General features: G+C 39.1%; 1 protein-coding gene across 1 annotated transcript in view; it reads right to left on the bottom strand.

Moving 5' to 3' along the window:
* The window catches only part of LOC121162519 (ATP-binding cassette sub-family A member 6-like), a 46,950-nt gene extending 42,904 nt beyond the window's left edge, over positions 1–4,046 (bottom strand). Inside the window, exons 1-4 of the mRNA XM_040989570.1 lie at positions 4,005–4,046; positions 2,968–3,074; positions 1,376–1,580; positions 307–468 (exon numbers count right to left, since the gene is read on the bottom strand). Coding sequence (XP_040845504.1) covers positions 307–468; positions 1,376–1,580; positions 2,968–3,063 — 463 coding nt within the window. The 5' untranslated portion in view covers positions 3,064–3,074; positions 4,005–4,046. The remainder of the gene's footprint in view (positions 1–306; positions 469–1,375; positions 1,581–2,967; positions 3,075–4,004) is intronic.
* Between the last annotated feature and the right edge of the window lie 17,296 nt (positions 4,047–21,342).

The following is a 21,342-nucleotide window of genomic DNA, read 5'->3' on the forward strand; positions in this document are numbered from 1 at the left end:
TTCACTGAATATCCTTCCTGATAAAAAGCAACCTTACCTGATTCCTTTTTAACCTGTCTGTACTGATTCCTCCTGTATCGTTAAAGCATTCGTTGGTGAGCTCAGTGGATATGTAATGGAATACTCTACGCTGTTTTGAGGGTCATCGTCTAATGGAAAGGTATGCTTGACCTCAGAACAAATTCATCAATAAAATGCTGTTCTCTGTCTTCTCACGTGCTACTGAAACTTTCTCTGCTGTTCCCCCTACCTGCTCCTTAGGAAGACATGAAAAATGCCATTGTAAGAACTTATATGAAAAATCACCTGCAAAATCTTCTTCTTTCACAAATGGAACATGATATCCATGTAAAAATTTTAACTTGTAAGAGAAGGTGTCATTAAAGACAATTCCCACAGCATTTGGGATGTTTTCTTGAAGCATAGTATCCATATGTTTTTCATTTAGTGCCTCAGCGACGCTTACTCCTATGAATTAAAGGTAAAGACATAGTAATGAGCGTGACTAGATGTGATGCCCAACTGCATCATTGTATATTCTTATCAGACTTAAATAAGCTTTTCATCTGAACTATAAATCTTAACTATTGTATTCCTATGTTAAAGCATACACTCACGAATACCTATATTCCCACTATACAGAAATCTGTAAGTTTGAAAGTATAAATAATTTTACAGCTATGTTCCAACAGAAACATGGTCCCACATTGGTTATGCAGTGGCATATTTTTTTGACTCCATGGTGCTATAAATTTTTTGTTTCAACTTCATACCTGTTGTTGACTTTGCTTTGTAGCTTCTCATTTCAGGGTATATAGTGATGGCATAATAGACTACCATATCCAGATGTGAAGATACAATGCAGTATGCACCTGTGCTTTCAAATCAAAGATGGACCCTCTGTGAAACTGTTGGGTACATCTAGATAATGGGATGCTGGGCTGTCTGACAGGGTCTGTACCAGCATTGTCGGGGCACACTAATGGACTTATGACTGCTTATGAATGACTGTACTATTGTAATAATTTGGGGAAAATCAGTAGAGGTGTGGGAATTTAGGGAGGGAATGGGGGAAATCCCAGACCCTTTGGAATTGTGCCATAAAATTTAAAAATTAAAAAAAAAACTAAACCTTAAGAAAAAAAAAAGAAAGAAAGAAACACAGTGCCTACTAAGCTGGAACCGCTTAAAGCTTTAAGTTTTTACAAGCCTAGTTTAATGAAAACAAGAAAAACACCAGGCAAGCTTTTTTTTTAAATCTTCTTGATACTTAACTTGATAGCATAATGTGTTATTATAACTTCAAGTTAACCTATATGCATTTTACAACAAAGATATAACTAATATTAAGTCTTCTTACCATCAGCGTACCTACCTTTCAAATAGGGAGAAAACTCTGTTTTATTCATGATCTGCTGAGTCATATTAGAGACTGGAGTATAAAAAATCTTTAGAGAAGAGCTATTAAATTTATCGACCCTTCCAAGATTCTGAGGAGGTGTTTCAGGAACCCGATTATTTTCTTTGAAATATGAAAATACACCCATATACAGTCCAATCAGTATTGCAACACCCAATTCCTATAACCCAGAAGAAAGAAATGGTTTAGATTATATTCTCTTTATGAATTAACATCAAGACCTGTTGAAGATAAATTCTAAACTTGATAAACAGTCAGCTCTCCACTATTCAGAACAAGCAGAATGCACAGGAGGATCAATACTGAGGTTTAGTTACTCATATCATTCTCCAGTTCTAGAGTTACATTGATTAGGGCATGAGCTACTGCAGAAGCCAGCATCCACATTACAAAAGTATTGTAGATAGTGAAATAGTAATTTTTTTTTGTCAATTTTCATTCCCTTGTATTAAAAGCGGAGGAAAATAAAACAGGACCAAATGGTAGAATATCTAGTGGTTTGCAATTCTAAATAAATTCTTCCTTGCTGGCATGACACTCCACTGTATTCACAGCCACTCAACTGGAAGTGGGTAGAAATGATAGTCACCACTCCAAGGTGTGGATCATGGGCCCTAGTACAAGCTTTAATATTCAGTCTGTGGCTCTATTCTCCTGAACTTCTGGCTGGCTTTAGAGGGTCCAGGGAAGGGCTCCAAGGCCTAGGGAAACGGCAGGATCCCCAGATTAAGAAATTAGAATGATCATGTGATTTCTCTACCAATCCACTTCGCTTTCACTACTGCCCTTTATACGGCAAAAAGAATTAAAAATAAACTTCTGCAATGTCACAGCACTACAACTGGAGATTGTCACTTGTAACCAGCCCAAATGTCTAACATAAACTGATGACCAGTATGGTTACATGGTCATAATCCTTGAATCTTTGTAAAGAAAACTCATGGTCTTACAAATCCACAAGATAATCATCACTTGATTGATGTCTTGACTTTAAAAGTATGATGTGTAGTAGCCGTTTTAAGAGTGATTCTGGGACTGATGCTCTGATCATCCACCTCCAAGTGAGTCATCCCGTGTGGGCACTGGTTAGTGTCCTTCCTGCTCCAGTTCTGATCCAGTTCCCTGCTTACAGCCTGGGAAAAGTACGGGGGATGGCCCAAGTCTTTAGGATGCTGTATCTGTGTGAGAGACCAGGAAGGAGCTCCTGACTCCTGGCTTTGGATTGGATTGGTTCAGCTCTGACTACTACAGCCATTTGGGGAGCGAACCAGTAGATGAAAGATTTTGTTTCTCCTCTCTGTAAATCTGCCTTTACAATCAGAATAAATAGATCTTAACAAAAAGAGTGCTTCTAATTCACCATATAACTGCTTTCATAATTTTGGTCTTTGCAATTCCATTTGATTGTCGTAACTTTCCTGTTCTCAATTACAACTATGGACAAACTCAGATTCATAAGTTTAATATTCTGATTAAAACATCACATAAGAGAGTCACTAGGTAAGAAAAGGAGAGTCCCAATTTTGGAAAGAGATGAATGTCCATACCAATAAACTTTCTCTTCTTACTCTCCATTTTTTTAAAACAATTTTTTGTAGAAGTGCTCGTGTTTGATGATACACACTTCTCTGTTTCGGTGTCATTTAGTCTGTTGCTGAAATGCCTGAGGAAAAATAGAGAAACATGCTGATACGTAAACCAGAAGAAAGTATTCTTGAGCAAAACATTTACTAGATTTATAATATTATTACAATAACTAAGGATTCCAACGTTCACCTCAAATATATTCACTTTAAGTCATCTGAGGGGGTGTGGATGACAATGAAGGAATAGAGTGGTTATTATCACAATATCACAATAACAGACTGCTACAATTATGAAGCTATGGCTAGAGTTCAAACACATAACTTTTTATGCTTCATATTAGAATTTAATTAGGTAAGTAGAAAACTAAACCATCCTACTACTAGTCATTTCTTATGCTTTATATTCAAATAGAAATCCGAAAGCTAGGGGAGTGAACATCAAATGCTGATTCCTCAAGCTCATTTGCATTGTACATTACTTTCACTAGAAACATCCCCAGCTTTCTCAAAGTGTTTAACTCCAAACGGAACCAAGCAATTTCTGTGAAACAGTGAAGTTGCAGCGTAACAACCCAGACTCGAGCTACTTAAAGTAGCTCTGTCTCTTAATTTTCTGAATTCAGAAGTTTTTGCTGTCTGAATGACCTAAAAACAAACCACAATAAGCTTTTAAAGTTTAAGAAAAAAACAAATAAGTTGCATGGGCAAGCAGTTTCATTTGCAACTCAAGTTTTTAAAGACTCGTTTCGAAATCAAATTTTTCCAATTATATATTCAAGTATCCAGGCCATTCTCCTTTAGCTAGTACAGGAGTTAATGCAACTCTTTCCTTGTAGTCTACTGCTATTTCTTCAAAACAAAAGGTAGTTAAGAATAGAAAACATTTGTTATTGTCTCCAGCAAGAAAATAAATCTTTGCAAACATCTGAAAATAGATTGATTCTAGCCATATCCACCCATATATTCAGCATAGCACAAAACCACAGCTCTTTACTTACTGTCAGGGAAGTTAGAAAAAGCACTCTGGAAGCACAGTCAATCCACAGTTCTCTTTCCCCCAGTGCACCCGCTGAAACCGTATTGCAGTTTCTTCATTTATTCCTTAAATGGGCGCCTATTCCCTGACTTAGGCTGGGTTCTGAAAAGGGGTGTGGTCAGAGCAAGCCGCACATGATGAAACTCGTTTTGTTGTCTGTGTCTTTTTTTTCCTAAGCCAATTATTCTGCAGGGAAACAACTGCTTCGGGGTTGGTTGGGAGCAAAACAAATCCTATGCCTGTGCACTGGGCCTTTTTCGATCCCAGGGATGAGGGGAAACATGGTCAACACAAAACATGGACTTGGTCTGTAAGACGTGAGACCAGGATGGAAAAGCAAGAGGATAAACAACTACAAACCGAAAAGGAGTTCACTCTGTATGAAAAACTTTCCCTTTTTTTCACTACGTGTGACTACACACAAGTGGAAACTGCACATCTGACTAATTCAGAATAAGTAGTAAGAGCTGCTGGCGCCGATGTTGTTTTGTTTTTTGTCACTAATAAAACTAAGCATTTCAGAGTCTGCCTTGAATAAACTCCCAGAATGGACAAATGAAGAAACAGGAGCACACCCCTCTCTCACATCTTGTCCATAGTGCATGCAGCATTTTTTTTTTCATGAATAAATAAAAGTGAGTTGACTGCCAAGGAGAAAAAAAAATAATACGGATTTTTGTGAATGAAGATTAGAAACAAAAGTGGAAATGTATTCAATAATCATTGCGTAGTCTTTCTCTCCGTGGAATTGCAACCATTTTTTGGAGCTGCCACAGTAAATGGCAAAACAGGAAATCAAAGTCCATGAATTGGGAAAGCTCAAATATTTGACATGGCTCCCATTCCACAGACGTTAATATTCATGAAGCTGAGAGACATCTTGGAGTAAAAAGGGATAATTTTAAAGCAACAGCAGTTAAACCTACAAAAGTGTGAACCTGCATCTACATGTGTATTTCCACATATCAATATCAATATCTGTTGCACCTATCAATATGTATTTCTTTTGCATTTAGTGCTATTAATTTTTGTGCTAGTCTAAATTATGTAAAATCACATCAAGTTATGCTTTATTTTATTCCCTTTTCTTACTAGAATTTTAAAAATGTTTTTCAGATAAAAAGATCTTAAGTTATATTAGTCAAAGGTTTTAAAAATATATTTTAAAAGACTTTTTTTATTGGGAAGGTACAAGTACAGAGAGGAAGATCTTCCACCCAATGGTTCACTTCCCAAGTGGCCACAACAGCCAATCCAAAGCTGGGATTAGAACCGGTGAACATAGAGAAGTGTTTAAAGCAAAGACTTTAGCCACTAGGCTATCGCACCGGGCCCAGTCAAAGGCTTTTTAATGCTCTACTACATTGAGTTCAACAAATTAAAATATAGTCAACAATGAAATATTGCATTCATCTAGTGAGAAACTGGCAAAAACAGAGGTTGAAAGGTGTATGTATTACCAATGCTTCAAATGCTGGGGAGCTGGTCTCACAAATTTTAAATTTTCATCAATGGTAGAATAAAATTTCAGTTCCTTTTAAGTCACCTGGAATATAGTTTATATTTCTATTAGTTTTATTTTTTACTAAAGTTGTGTACCCTATTTCTGGAATAATTTTCACTTTTCCTTTCTTGGAAATGTGCTAAAATTCATAGCGACAATATCAATAGCTACTTAGGTTAACCATACTTAGCAGCTTCACCCTTTACCACTGTTTTTTCTCGTATATGTTTTGTGCTGGTTTTTTATTTCATTTTAGGGAGAGCGTTTTCCTCCACTAAATATGATTTCCCCATAAATGGTGATAAAGTGATGGAATGCCCAACCTCCAGCATGGACAATGACATGATGGGTAAAGTATATTTCAAAATGTTAAGTTCAGGGCCTGGTGCGATAGCTAGTGGCTAAATCCTCCCCTTGCATCGGGTGTCAGTTTATATCCCAGCTGCTCCACTTCATATCCAGTTCCCTGTTTTTGGCCTGGGAAAGCAGTAGAGGATGGCTCAAATACATAGGACCTTGCGTCTGCCTAGCAGACCCGAAAGAAACTCCTGGCTCCTTGCTTCTGATCCACTCAGCTCTGGCTATTGCCGGCACTCGAGGAGTGAACGAATAGATGGAATATTTTTCTCTCTGTATATCTGCATTTTCAATAATAAAAATTAATGCTAATAATAAAATATTAATCTCATATATAAGTTCAGATCTGTGAGTGTTTAGAAAGTGCATGCAAATTGTGTTTAATGAAAAAGCTCCCATTCAAAGCCAGGTAACAGGAGTTTTTTCCAGGTCTCCCACAAGGGGGGGGGATTAGTCCCAAAAACCTGAGCTCTTCACTGTCTCCCCAGGTCATTAATTTGGGAGCTTTCTGGGAGAAGTGCAGAAGCCAGGACACAAAATGGCACCCAAATGAGATGCTGGCACTGCAGGCAGAGGCCCAGCTTACTGCACCTGATGCCTCTCCTATATATGTTCCTTTATTTATTTTTGTTTTTAAAGATTTGTTAAGTTACTTGAAAGTCAGAGAGAGCAGTTCTGTCTGCTGATTCACTCCCCAGATGACAGTGAAAGCCTGGGCCAGGCCAAGACAAAGCCGGCAGACAAGAGCTTTAGTCAGGTCCTCCATGATGATAGCAGGGACTCAAACACTCATACCATCTTTTGCTACTTTTTCTGAGTCATTAGCAGGGAGCAGCTGGGACACAAAGAGATACTCATTAGGGTACCTGAGATGCAGGGGTGTTTTTTATATACCTGAATGCTGACACCATAAATTCTACTTTCAATAGTGAACGTGCCTTATATCAAATTTTTCTAAATTATGTTTTTTAAAATTATAAGAATTAAGTCATTTTAACCATTTTAAGATTATAATTTAAGTCACATTGTGTTTCCAACATAATATAGCCATCACAACCATCTCATTCCAGCATTTATCAACACCTAAAACAAGATTTCTGAACGCATTAAGTAAAAAAGCCTTTTTCTCCTTTTCCATATCCTTTTGTGAAGACTAGAGAGTCTTTTCCTTTTGTAGATATTTCATGTAAATATAACCATACATTTGTTCTGTGTCTGGTTTACTTCAAACGTAGCAGTTACATTCACAGAGGGACAGATACACATCCAAATTAAATGGATTGATACACCGACCATTGCTTGGTATAAATATCTATTTATTTTATTGCAACGATTATTTTTTTTTTTTACTCAGCCATCGCCATTCAGCTAGGTCTTACGTATTTGCATCTACATTTATCCAATCTGCTAACATTACATTTTGAGAGCATGAAGAAGCGATCACTCCAGGTGATGACAGCACTATGAAACCTGTCCTCTCCCTGTTGCTCTGAGTCTACCCTCAGAGGGTCTCCTGGGCAGTGGTCCTACTGTCCCATTTGAAACAAGACACTCTTCACAATGTTGGTATGTGCCTGGTCTGTTTTTCAAAGTGTTTTATACGTCTGTTTTAGGCTCGTTCAGGAAGGATTTTGAAATCACCTTATTAAAACAAATTCCAATGCTTAATTTATTCGTTTATTTATTTATTTACTTAGTGGTTGGTTGGTTGGTGTTTTTCACTCAAAGCCTAGGGCAGGTTTCCGGGCTGTCATCAACTTGTCTTCAGGGCTTCTTTCCAGTCTGAGCAGCCTTTGAAGCTAGCTTTTGTAGTGTTGTGGTTTCCAAGTCCTCATTTTTCATCAACTTTAGCTTTTCATCTTGTAGGCATCAAAAACGCAGTTTCCAACTATATAGCTTTAAGTAGAAGTTCACCATGGAATTGGGCTATTGCAACACAAGCTGAGTTTACTATGTCAAAAGTATTTTTTGGTTTTTTTCAGATTTTACCTAGAAATTAATCTATTTATAAAGGGAGGAGAATCTGGTTTAACTTGGTATCATGTTGAAAGAATTGCAGAAATTAAACCGGGAAATGCAGAGAAGGCTGACTGAATCCACAGACAGGCACAGACAGACACAATGAATTACAGGGTAAATCGGGGTTAACAGCTCTAAGAGCGGAACGTATAGATTGGGAAAGAGACACATGAAAAAGCAAATGAGGCAGTTTGTGCCGAGGGGGAAGGGACGATTGATGGTGATAAATCAAGTTGATCCTAGCATGGGTGTCACCCTGAAGTACCACAATCTCTCGCATGGACATCCTTGTGGCTGACTTGGAGCCACCATAACTTTCAAGTCTTCCAGTTCTTTTTCTTTAATTTGCTGGGGATTATAACTCACCCCTCATTATCTGTGGCAGCACATTTTAGTTTGTTCTTGCAACTGGAGAAACCACTGAACACAGCAGTCAGACCAGGAATAAACACGTGAGAAATAGGGTATCTCAAAGAATGTGGAGATTTTGCAATTAGTTAAGACACCATGGCCGGAGGACATTTAGGATGTTTTTTATATGTTAAGCTTTTTCTTTTCTTGGCATCTGGTCACATGATCAAAAAAGGAAGCGATGGACAATTACTGCAAAGAAACTATTTTAAGGGCGTGAGCAACCCAACTGCAACGTAGCTATATGGTTCTTATTTGTCGTAGTAGGAAATGTACCTTATTCTCAAAAGCAGCTAAAGAAATCTGCTAGAAAAAAGTTTTCTTTTGTCTGACAGCACGGCATACGCTAAAAGTACCTGTTTAGAAACAGTTGAGTCACATGCAGTTCTCATTACTGCAGGCTTCACTATGCCTCTAAGTCTGAATAGCTGCTTCAGAAAAAAACTCACACAACTTCACAGCATCTTTTTTTTTGGGGGGTCAAAGCAAACTATTCAGCAGGAATGAACACAGTGGTGGAAAAGTGGGAGGTATTCCTATTTCCCAAACTCCTCTTTTTGATCAACTGTGATAATCCATCACAAAATATGAAGCAAAAACACTAAAACTAGCACCTTTTTCTCTGGCTGTGTCAATATAACCTAAGAGATTCCTTTTAAAAAAGTCCTTAGGAGAGTATAGGCTACAGATAACAGAAGCTAGTCTCAATTTCCAGTTATCAAGCAATCACATTTTAGAGTATGCATCTTTTGGTTAAACAAAATCAGTATTTCTTAACATGAGTGCTACTGATGTTTTGTCTTCTGTAATTTTTTCGGTCATGTGGGATGGACTATCTGATGTTTACCAACCAGATAGAAGCAGCATTCCTGGTTGACACCAGAAATATTTCCATATACTCTGAAAACTCCCTTGGAAGAGGAACAACATTCCCCATTAAGAACCACTAACCTAAAGTAATCCTGTTAAGTAGGGTAAGTTGGAGATTTAACACATGTCCTCATGTGATTAACGCATAGGTGTTAATTACGCAGTAGTCATACACGAACTTTTCTAAGAAAATTAGAGTATTTCGGGTAGAACTAAAGTTCTCTTTGATCCCTAAAGTAACTATTGTTTTCATATTGACATCACATATACAACAGGTGCTTGCATAAACACACAAACAACAACCCTGACCAACCTTGTTGTTGAGATGTTGATTGGAATCGTCACACTTAGTCCTGGAAAGAGACGGGTTAAAAGAAATCGTCTCTTCTATTCATTCTTGCTTTCAAAACGGAGAATGAAATGCTGAATCCTAAATTAAGTAAGAATGGTGGTTTATTTCCTCCATAGGCTTAAGTTTAGAGAATAAGAAACATTGTAATATTAGGAACACTCTTCTAAATGTTTAGATTTTTTTTTAACACAAAAGGAGCATTTTTAATAGTTACTCTTTCCTGTTGTCGTAAAGCACCTTGTTTTCCCACATATCCCTTCCATGAACAGTGTGCCATTATGACATACTTTTAAAAACATGACAAAGCATGATTTTCCCATTAAATGTTGGATATTAAATGAATTTAGTTGAATCTTCCATTTCCTAGGCTGTGAACATATCCAGATTATGTTTCAGATTAGAGAATAAACCCGTCTTTTAAATAAAATCTCCAAATATATGTTCATGAATAAAGATTTTTCAACTGCTCGTAGACTTAAGTCCTAATAAAATATATTTCCTTTGCATTATGATGAACACCTACCCTTGTCCATAGTTCTTTCAATCCTACGTCATCCTTTCCTGATTTTCATGGAATATAAATAAATTTGGTACACTTCACTGTTATTAATATTATAACCTCCGTGTTATATGAAATTTCAACTCTCAAAAAAGATAAATTTTGTTAAAGCTGGCAAAAATCTTTGAGATGTTTTTTTTTTTAGGAAAAGTCTGGGAAGCTAAGACTCATGTAAAACTGGAGAAATCTGGAAGAATGAGGAGAGGGCAGGTATTATACCAGACAGTCATTGGGATATGATCAACAAATGGAAGTGGTACAGAAACAAAAGAAAGTTCTCAACGTGAGATACAACCTCTCCTCCACTGTAAAGGGTGATTCATGCAACAGTGTGCTAGCGTTCTAATCACCTGTTCTCAGCACTTGTCACTTCAGGGTAATGAGCACATTTGCTATTTTCAGCTCAGCTTTAGCGTCATCATCTTCTGGCTCTTCTGAATTTTTCTTCTTGGAGAGACTCAACAGATGCAATAAAACAGAACAATTCAATTCCAGTTTACAGCGACTACCAATAAAATATATACTATTAAGAGCAATTGACTATCTTTTTGCTCGGAGGTGGTAAGATGTCTTACTTCTAAGATTCTCTGTGAGGATCATCTGGGGAGCTAAGTCCTCCGGGATCCTCCTCGACCATTTCTCCTCTTCAAAACCTTTTCTGTCATCCATCAACTTGGAATGCTGCTTTAGCGTTTAGAGTCTCTCAAACATATGTAGTCTGTCAGGAGTCCGCTATTCCTTTAAACAATAAAGATAATGTTAATTTTCCTTTCTTTTCTTTTCCACGTATTTACACTAAACACAAATTTGTTAGCCTGTTGTCTACTTACCATTCATTGCAGAAAAACAGACTTTTGTACTTAACGACTACTCATAGCAATGAAAAAGAAAAAAATTCACTTTCTTTTTTATGACCATTTGTTTTGTCTTCCTATATGTTAACTTAAGTATTATGCCTTTTTGGAAAGGAACTTAACATTAGATTCTCACACTCGCAGCAAATGCATGATCATTACTACAACAGAATTCTCAAGTAAATATGATATTGATATGAAGAGAAAGGGCCCAGTGGATTTCTGAGACACAGCCCTGGGGATGATGATATGAAGAGAAGGGGCCCAGTGGATTTCTGAGACACAGCCCTGGGGATGATGATACACCACTCCCTCCCCCGAGCTCCCTCTCACTTCTTGCTTTCATTTCTCTTCCTTCATTTTTTTGAGATCACACATCTTTCCACATATATTTTAATATTATTTTATGATACAGTTTCATATGCTTTGGGATTTTCCCTCTTCCCACTGATTTCTCCTATATTATTACAATATCATTGCCCTTCACAATCAGTCATAAGTCCATCATTATGCTATTTAATTGTATCCTGCCACTGCAGGGACGGACAATGGCAGAGTGCCCAGCGTCCTATTTGGAGGATCCAGTCAACAGCTTCACTGGGAGTCCATCTTTCATGTGGAAGTAGAGATACACACTGCATTGTATCTGAATATAATGGTCTCAGTTGCAGTTACTATACACCCCCTTAGATGGAAAGCCATAAAACAAAATCAACAACAGGAAGGAACACAGAATTTACAATAACAGGAAGCTAAATAACATGCTACTGAATGACCAATGTATTGCTGAAGGAAATCAAAACCCTTCTTGAAACAAACAATGCTGCTGTGTGAGCCACGGGTGTTTGAAGATATTAACGAGAACAAAAAACTTTTGTGAGGAACTGAAAATAAAACAAAAATATCCATACCCATGAGATGTAGCAAAACAGTATTGAAAGAGCTACGATCTTGTATTTTGCATGAAGGTTGCCATAGAACAGAGAGAATATACGACATTTGTCCTTCTAGGATCGACTTCTCTCGCTGAGCCCTCGGGTCTCTAGTTGGCACCATTTGGTTGCAAATGGTAGGATTCCATTCTTTTAATGAGTGAAGTATTCCATGAAGTAGATGTATCCATTTCTTTATCCACTCCTTGCTGGACGGGAAGCAATCCAGATGCCCGTCCAACGAGGAGTGAATAAAGAAACTGAAGTCACAGAGGAAGGGAATACCCTTTCATATTTAGAACTGTAGAGTTTGAGAGACAAGGACAACTCCTGCACTCTGATTCCCTCTCAGTACGCCTTGCAGTTGCTGAAGCCCCGGAGTGAGGAACTCAAGCCAAGTCTTTTACACAGGTGCCAGGAGCCCGATGCTGGAGCCATCATCACTGCGTAGGATTTCATAGAAGGGTGGAGTCTGGATGAGTATCGAATGCAGATACTGTGGTATTGATGAGGGCCTCTTAACTGATGGTTTAAACGTCAGCCCCTGGTTCAGCTTTTCTGTCGACCTGATGCGCAAAATTTAATGTAGAGGGCCCAGCGCCATAGCCTAGTGGCTAAAGTCCTAGTCTTGCATGCACTGGGATCCCATATGGGTGCTGGTTTGTATTCCAGCTCTTTCACTTCCCTTCTAGTCCCCTGCTTGTGGCCTGGGAAAGCAGTTGAGGATGGCCCAAAGCCTTGGGACCCTGCACCCACGTGGGAGACCTGGAGGAAGTTCCTGGCATTAGATAAGCTCAGCTCCAGCCATTGTGGCCACTTGGGGAGTGAACCAGGGGATATAAGATGCTTCTCTCTGACTCTCCTTCTCTCTGTATATTTGATTTTCCAATAAAAACAAATAAATAAATAAATCAGTAAAAAATTTAAGGTAGACTAGTACCATTTGACAATTCCTGTTTCCCCAATTTCTTATGAATACTTCCCACTTAAGAATTAATATTTTGGGGTCTGGTGTGGTAGCCTAGTGGCTAAAGTCCCTGCCTTGAACGTACCAGGATCCTATATGGGTGCCAGTACTAGTCCCGGCAACTCCACTTCCCATCTAGCTCCCTGCTTGTGGACTGGGAAAGCAGTCGAGGACGGCCCAAAGCCTTGGGACCTTGTACCCATGTGGGATACCTGGAAGAGGCTCTTGGCTCCTGGTTTTAGATTGGCACAGCCACTTGGGGTGTGAATCATGGGACAGAAGATCTTCCTCTCTGTCTTTGCTTCTCTCTGTATATCTAACTTTCCAATAAAAACAAAATGAATCTTAAAAAAATTAATATTTTGAAAATTGTTACAAGATAACTAATTGTATATGTATTTCACTTGAGTTTCCAAACTTTTTTAATGGATTTTTCCTGTTCCTTAGTATGATGAAACTCCATTTATTTGTATCACTTTCATGTACTTCAATACAATGCTTACATTTTACTCTAAAGGCTTTCTATTTCTTTTGCAAGGTTTATTATTCCAAGGATTGAATTTATACTACTAATTCAATGGAATCCATCTTTAACATATGTGCAATTAATTTTCATTTTTAAAGGCATGCTATTTTTCATGTTAGTTTAAATTTTTTTGTAATTATGTTTTAAAATTTATAAACAGTAATTTTCCAGCAATGATGATTTTGATTTCTATTTCCAAACAATTCTTCCAACTGATTCTGTCAAAGTGAATAAACCTACAGAAACTAATACTTGGAAATGCTTATTCTAGTTTTAAGATGCTAAGTTTGGGAGTGATTTGTTATGCAGCAGCAGAAAATTAAACGCAAGTAACCATCTTCCTTTATTGTCCAATATATTAGAGGCCCCTTACACCCAGAATGCTACATTCCTTACCTTTGTATGTCCAGCTCCTCAACTACTGCTTGGCCCAAGGTAGGAATCTAAAAACAAAACCAGATGTTGAACTCATCATTCACAGGTTAACTGCTTGCAAGTACAAGGCACTTTAACAGGTTCACAGAAAATGCACACTTCCTGCAAGGCTGAAATGCAGAGATGATGACCTTCCGTCCACTTGGTTCACTTCCAGCACCCACAGCAGTCTAGCCCGGACCAGGCTACAGCCAGGAATCCAGAACTCAATTAAAGTCTTCCAAGGGGATGATAGGGACCCTCGTCCTTAAACCATCCTTTGCCTCCTCCCAGGGTGTGACCTACCAAGCAGCTGTGTAGAAAGAGCTGGGACAGAAAGTAGCACTCCAATACGGGATGTGCATGACCCAAGTGGCATTTAAACACCTGCAACAAATGCCTCCTCTCACCCCACCCCCCGGGACCTCCCCTCTAACTGTCATTTAATTCAATTTTCCACACTTTTTGAAGATCAGGGTATGTAGCTAAATATAGTTCATTCTGGGAGCATCTCAATCTACTACATACTTTCACAGTATTGTTCACAGCTCTTCTCAGAATTTAAACTTATTTACCACAATAAAACAACTTTTAAACTATAGGTTCTTTACAAATTTGCTATTTCTACTCTCATGTCCAATTTCAAAGAACCTCAAAGTATGAAAGATTCCAAAGTAATTTCATCAAGAACTATTTCCTGCCTGAGACCATCTGCTACTTTCGTTCAAATCCTCCAGCCCTAACTCTAATCAGACCTTTTCAAAGCCGTCAGTGCTGGCAACACTTATGGCTGAAAGTCATTGCCTGAGCTAATGTTGATTCTCATTTTCCACACGTTTTGCAACACATCCCCTTTGACCGATTATCTTCAGTTGACTTGGCAGAATGACAAGACAAATAGCACTCATTCAGCTTCATCGAGCCACGCCTGCTGACACATACCCTGGATGTGCACAGAGGGGCATGCGTGCCCAGAGAGGCCTCCTTCTAGCCACGCTACTCCTCTGTGGTATACTGAATGTGCTGTGTGTGCCGTATGAAACGACTTCAAATAACAGAACAGGCTTAGAAACATTCCATGACAGACTCACAGGGATGATGGTCACATGACAAGAGTGGAGTTAAGGGAAATCCAGAATTTCTGGCAACTTTCAGAATCCAAGAAAGAAGCATAGAGCAGATTCTCTCTGACCCCCCCCAAATGAATAAATTCTACCACCACGTGATACTGGACTTCTGGCCTCCTACCCAGTGCTTTGTGGCATTTTATTACAGGAGCTCTAAGAAGATTTTGCAATGATACAGTCACTCTTTCCCACAGGCCAAAGCAAAAATTTGGAGAAATTCCAATGATTTTTATTCAATTACAGAATCAGGGATTAGAGACAAGGACATCAGGTATGTTTGAAGCTTGGTAGAATCATGAGTTGTCGGGTACCAGCTGGCCTTCAAACCCGCCCATTCTAACAGTGAGTAAATGGCTTTGGTCTGTTCTGACGTTGGCCACACTCCCAACAGACTTTCAAACGTCTGAAGATCTCTTTGGCCAGTGTACAGTTAACTGAGCTAATGGTCACATTTTGCTTTGGAGGAAGTGTGGGAAGAAGAGACAGATGAGGACTTCAAAAGGAAAAGAGAAAATACACATCGTGAAATAAAAAATGATACTTTCCAATTTTGTGCCATAATAAATGTCTCTAAATTCCATTCTTCCACACATTTTCTGAAGTATCTTCATAGTTGCCCCAATATTACAGAGACCTAACTTCTCTTTGAACAGCCGTGAGTGTATACTGGCTGAGAGCTGCATTCCAGACAGGGGGTTACCACCTGTAACTGAGCTGACCATCTTCAAAGTCCCGAACACCTATCGCTAGCTCGATTTTAGAGTGAGATGCAGTCCTGCTGATAACCCAGTCACCTGGCCCCAAGGGATGCAGTGTTCCACTCACTAACCCCATAACTTGATAAGTCACTGCCCCAGCACTGGGACCTCACTACTACCAATATAAACACGGCTTAACATTAAAATGAGACTACTGACAGGAGAGGACAAAATGGAGTCCATTTGTGACTCATGTAGCAGAAGTTATTTGGAAGTTTCAAAGACAGAATGAGGGAAGGGAAACAGCAGGGGCTCAGTATTCAGGGAAGTGGAAAGGTCACCAGTGTTTGTTCGCTGGTGTTGTTAAAGTTAGAATCTATCCTGCCACGGAGATTGTAAGACAGGCCTCACTCTTTAAAATTATGTAATTTCATGTTGTAAATTTTCTATTTTTTACTCTGTTGTTGTTTTTGTCTCAGGGCTTTTTACTTAAGTGAATGTACAGTAACTGTAATAGAAACTATCATAACCAGAGACTCAATGCAATATGCATCTGCTTCCAAATCAAAGATGGTCTCCCAACTGAACTGTGAAATGTATGTCGACAATAGGATGCTGGACTCTGCCATTGCCCATACCTACAATGTCACGATACACTTAAATAGCAGAACGATGGACTTACAATTGCTTTTGAAGGACTATACTACGTATCAGGGAAGAGATTTGGGGAGAGAGTAGGGAAAAATCCCAGATCCTATGAAACTATATTATAAAACAATACAATAAAATATGTATTATGGTAGATGGCAAAGATGAAAAGCTGTATAGGATTAATATTTCAAAAATAAAATCGTTATTGACATGAGAAAACACAATATAATATTAAAGAAAACAGGAGATTGTATGTTGTTCAGGAGATTGTACATGTTCATCAAATTTCATTATTTTCTTTCAGAATTGAGCTGCTAGTGATAAATGATTATTACACTGAAAAAGGAAGGCTTCAGAGAGCGCGAGAGGTCTCAGTTGCAAGAGGCAGTTGTTCACAAGCACTTCCTAGTATATGCTCGTAAAAAAGGTTACATCTGAAACAAATAATTAACACTTCCGGCAGGTTGTTTTTTTTTTTTTTTTTTTTGCTTTTTTTTTAATTCTCAGACAAGCTATTTAGTCAGGAAAGGGAGGTAGCTGCAGTCATCCTAAGATGGCTTTATGCTGCCAGGAGCCATGCTGGGGTTTAGTCGAGTCTCTCAGAGATTTGCACAGATTTGATACTGCAAATGTGCAATTCTCATGGTTCATCATAACAGTTGTGATCATGTGGTTTCTGACTGGTGACTGCTGCCCATAACTTACACTACTCACAGTTATATCACCACTACTGCTCTTTGATGCTAATATTGTACACAATATCATCCTATTATACAATAGCCCTAGTAACTTCAGAATATTGGTGTGTCCCAACTAGCACGTTACTTGTTTTGAATTTAGTCTTTGCCTATGTCTTTCAGTTTCATACACTACATCCACTCAAGGGTGTCGGATTTTCTAAGAATTTTCACCACTTTTTTCCATCACAGATCATGCTTTTTCAGCATTTTATGTGACAACCTATTGACCATTGCTTTCTTAATGCTTTAAGAAACCATTTCATCGGTGTGTTGCCATCATCTTTCGAGCTTCTTGGAGGGTATTAAAAACTGTGCATGCTGGAAGAGTGATCTGGGATAAACACTTGGCTAACTTTGTTTGGCACTGATGGATCAACGGACACTCAGAATCGAGTTACTTGTGCAAGGGCCTAGCTTCTCTGTGCAGATGTGGTCAGATCCTAGCACAAGCTTATGACTTAACTCTTGTTATTGCCTCAATGTTCAGAAAGTAGGAGTAGATCATGGGATGAAGGCTGTATTTGTTGATTAATGCTACCCCACACATTGGAAGCTGAGTTCTGCTTTCTGGTATCTTCCTCAGAGAAAGATGTTCTTAATTTCAAAAAGGAAATGTAGATGATTCATTACAGGATCTACTAGAACCAGTGACAATGAGTCACTCCATGGATTTGAAGTAGTTGGAGTGGCTAATTCAGTTACCAGCCCAGTTTTTCCTTCTCTTGCTACAGTGAAGTACAATTTCTTCAGTGATTAGCTCCAAATGGGGGGAATTTAGATGGCCTTGCACCTGCAATTTATTTGTTTCTGTGGAACTCAGCTGCCTGCTATATTTCTCCACCTTACCCATCCTTCAAGTGATAGCTTTCTTTGCAAAATTGTCTTCCTCCTTCCTGTCAATGTTTTCTCAAGATAGCCATCTGGTGGGGTGCACTCTACCGTTTCCTTCTTTTAAGTTCCTCATGGCTAACGCTTCTTTGTTAGCTGATTTACTTACATCTTTCTCAAGATATCACTGCGGTTAGGATCCTGGCCTTCTGCTGGTGGTGGACCCTGAGTCACACGATCTGTTTCCTACTTCTAGAACTTTACTGAACGTTTTATTCCACTCACTAATACCTAATGACCTGCAGACATGAATGAGTTCTGAAACAAACACTACTTCCAAGATTGACTCCCTTTGCTACCGGACACCTCTACCTAGATGTCTAATGAGTATCACCCATGTAATAAGTCCAAATATGAATTCCTGATCTTTCTTCCAGATCTTCCAGTGTTGAACATCTTCTTAGGTAATGTTGAAACGTGAGGTCAAAGAGACAACACAGTTCATGTAAGTCTGGAATCCCTCACTTCCTCTCCCCCCAGTCTAAATCCTCCATCTACCTTCAAAGCAATTGCAATCTAAACATTGTTATCACTCCCTTCATTCATCTTATCAAAAGCGGTCTTAACATGTGTTAGTCTACTTCATCACATTTTGTTTTCAACACTGCAGTAACACTCTACTTGTCCAAATATATCAAATGATGTTTTAATGACTTCTGATCTCCTTCAAAGTCTAAGAAATGTCTACAAGGGCCCGTTTGACGCCCCTCTGACCCCACCCTTAACTGGTGTCCTTGGTCAGTCAACGAGGTTAAGCCTCATTGGCCCTATACTCTCCCAAGTCAGCCACACAGGGCCTCTTTATTTATTGGTGTCTCTTCCTAGAATGCTCCTTCTCATGTTTATTCTCTCAGTGTAGTTTCCCCTTCTGAAGGAGGCGTTCTTGTATGATACCACTGTGTTCTCATCTAACACATCTGAAACTCCAGATTTTTCAATCTCCATTTTTTTTTTACCCATTATCTAATGCATTATATGGTTTGTTTCGGTAAGGTGTTTCATTCTAGTAAAACCTCAGTGAAGGCCAATATTTCTATCTAAGTAATGTCTACCTCTAGTCCTGAAAACAGCGCTTCCTAACAAACACATAACATTTGTGAATGCATGAAGATAATGCAAGGTGACCTTCGCACTTTGAGGGCTTTGGTCACTGTTGTGGATGGGTATTACGGAACACCTAGTGTGCCAGGTACGATGACACTAAACTTAAGGCATCTTACAAATTTGTAAAGCCTCGCTAAAAATAACCTCTTAGTCAACCATAAAATTGATTTCACACACGATATGTGACTATTTAAAGGTAGTCAAAACAAGCAGGAACTTCCTAATAATTATAATTTCACGCAATCACATAACTTGTGCAATTATCAATACAGAAGCAAGTTAATTAATACCTTAAAATTCTTCCTATAAGGATATGACAAACCTATATTCACGAGTAACAGCTGGGGGTATATGTCACGGCACAGTGAGCGAAGGCTTTGCTTCGGATGCCCACATCCATTCTGGAGTCTTGTTGTGAACCCTGGCTGCTCTGCTCTCCTAATCCAGCTTCCTGCCAAAGCACCATGGAGGCAAGAGACAACGGCTTGGGAGCTTCAATTCCCGCTTCCCAGAAGGCGATGTGGCTGGAGCTCCTGGCGCTGGATTTAACTTGGCCTACCCTTGCTGGCTGCTGCATACATCTGACGAGTCAACCAGTGAATGCAAGACTGTTCTCTCTCTGTCAGTCTATCAAATAAATCAATATATCTTTTGAAAAGTTAGGTAGGGCCCGGCAGCATGGCCTAGAAGGTAAAGTCCTCGCCTTGAATGCACCGGGATCCCATATGGGCGCCAGTTCTAATCCCAGCAGCTCCACTTCCCATCCAGCTCCCTGCTGTGGCCCGGGAAAGCAGTCAAGGATAGCCCAAAGCTTTGGCACCCTGCACCCATGTGGGAGACCTGGAAGAAGCTCCTGGTTCATGGCTTCGGATCGGCGCAGCACCGGCCGTTGTGGTCACTTGGGGAGTGAATCATCGGACGGAAGATCTTCCTCTCTGTCCCTCCTCCTTTCTGCGTATCTGACTTTGCAATAAAAAAAAAAAAATCTTAAAAAAAAAGGTAAGGTGTTCCAAAACAATAATGATGTCATCTCATTAGTAAAATGAACACAGCACTGTGGTTCATGATACTTACAAAAATGACAAAGTAGAAAGGCAAATAAACTCATACAGGTGAGGGATTCAGTTACCTAGTCTTTCAGATGGTTACACTGTAGTTATAACACAGACTGTAAAGTTCTATAATCATGAGCTTAGACAAAATGCAACAGGACAGCTTACCTGATGTATTGATTTAGGGGAAAAATCGAGGGTGCAAAAACCTGAAACTTATATAATAAAGTCTCAGCTAAAAGCTGAATATAAAACAAGGCCAGCCTTAAGAGTTGCCAGCCTAGTCTTGGCAAGTGGAGAACAGCTCTATGCTCATTTTTAGTATTCTTAACAGGTTGCACTTCATTCGTCTCCATCATTAATCCTAATTATTGACAATCTACTTAGTCCTCTCTTGCTCTGAAGTTTTCAAAGGGGTAAACTTTTTTTTGGCTCCAGATAGCGCTTTACTAGCAATTGTGGAAAGTTTAGAAGGTGTTGTTTGTATGCATAATGAAAAAATTACTTCGAATTATTTTACTGGATTGCTTTTATAATAGGAATCTTGCATTCTTGGAAATATGGTAGCAAGTTTTGCATCTAGCTAGTTTTGTGTATGCTATTTTTTCAAAATCATTTATTACTGATTTTCATTTTATTTGAAAGACAGACAGCCAGACTAAGTGTTCCACCTGCTGATTTTCACTGCTCAGACGTCGGCAGCCACCAGGGCTGGGCTACTGCAAAGCCAAGAACCTGGAATTCAATCTGGCTGTCCTCCTTGGCAGGCAGGAACCCAAGTAAGATGATCCATCACCTTGCCACCTCCTGCGTGAGCAATGGGAACCTGCATTGAAAGAGGAGCTGCCAGAACCCCAAACACATGCCCCATACGGGCTAGGGGAATTCTAACAAGTTATTTAACTACCCCTGTTTGTTTACGTTTAAGACGCTTTAAATTTTTGATGATTAAAAAAAGATGTTCAATTTATATTTGAAAGTTAGAGTTACAGAGAGAGGGAAAGACAGAGGTTTTCTATCTGCTGGGTCATTCCTCAAATGGCTGCAACACCAGGAGATCTCCCACACGACTTCAGGGACCCAAGCCCTTGGGCACACCTTCCGCTACTTTCCTAGGCACATTCTCAGGGTGCTGGACCAAAAGTGGAGCAGCCGGGCCTTAAACACATACCCATAGGATGCCAGCCAGCATGGAGGCAGTGCCCAAACTCTCTGCTTCACAATGTGAACCTCTAACTTCTTGATAACTTGAATCACTTAATTTAAAAAAGAAAT

Source organism: Ochotona curzoniae, unplaced genomic scaffold (assembly GCF_017591425.1).
Source record: "Ochotona curzoniae isolate NIBS_2020 unplaced genomic scaffold, NIBS_Ocur_1.0 contig_523, whole genome shotgun sequence".
Taxonomy (NCBI): Eukaryota; Metazoa; Chordata; class Mammalia; order Lagomorpha; family Ochotonidae; genus Ochotona; species Ochotona curzoniae.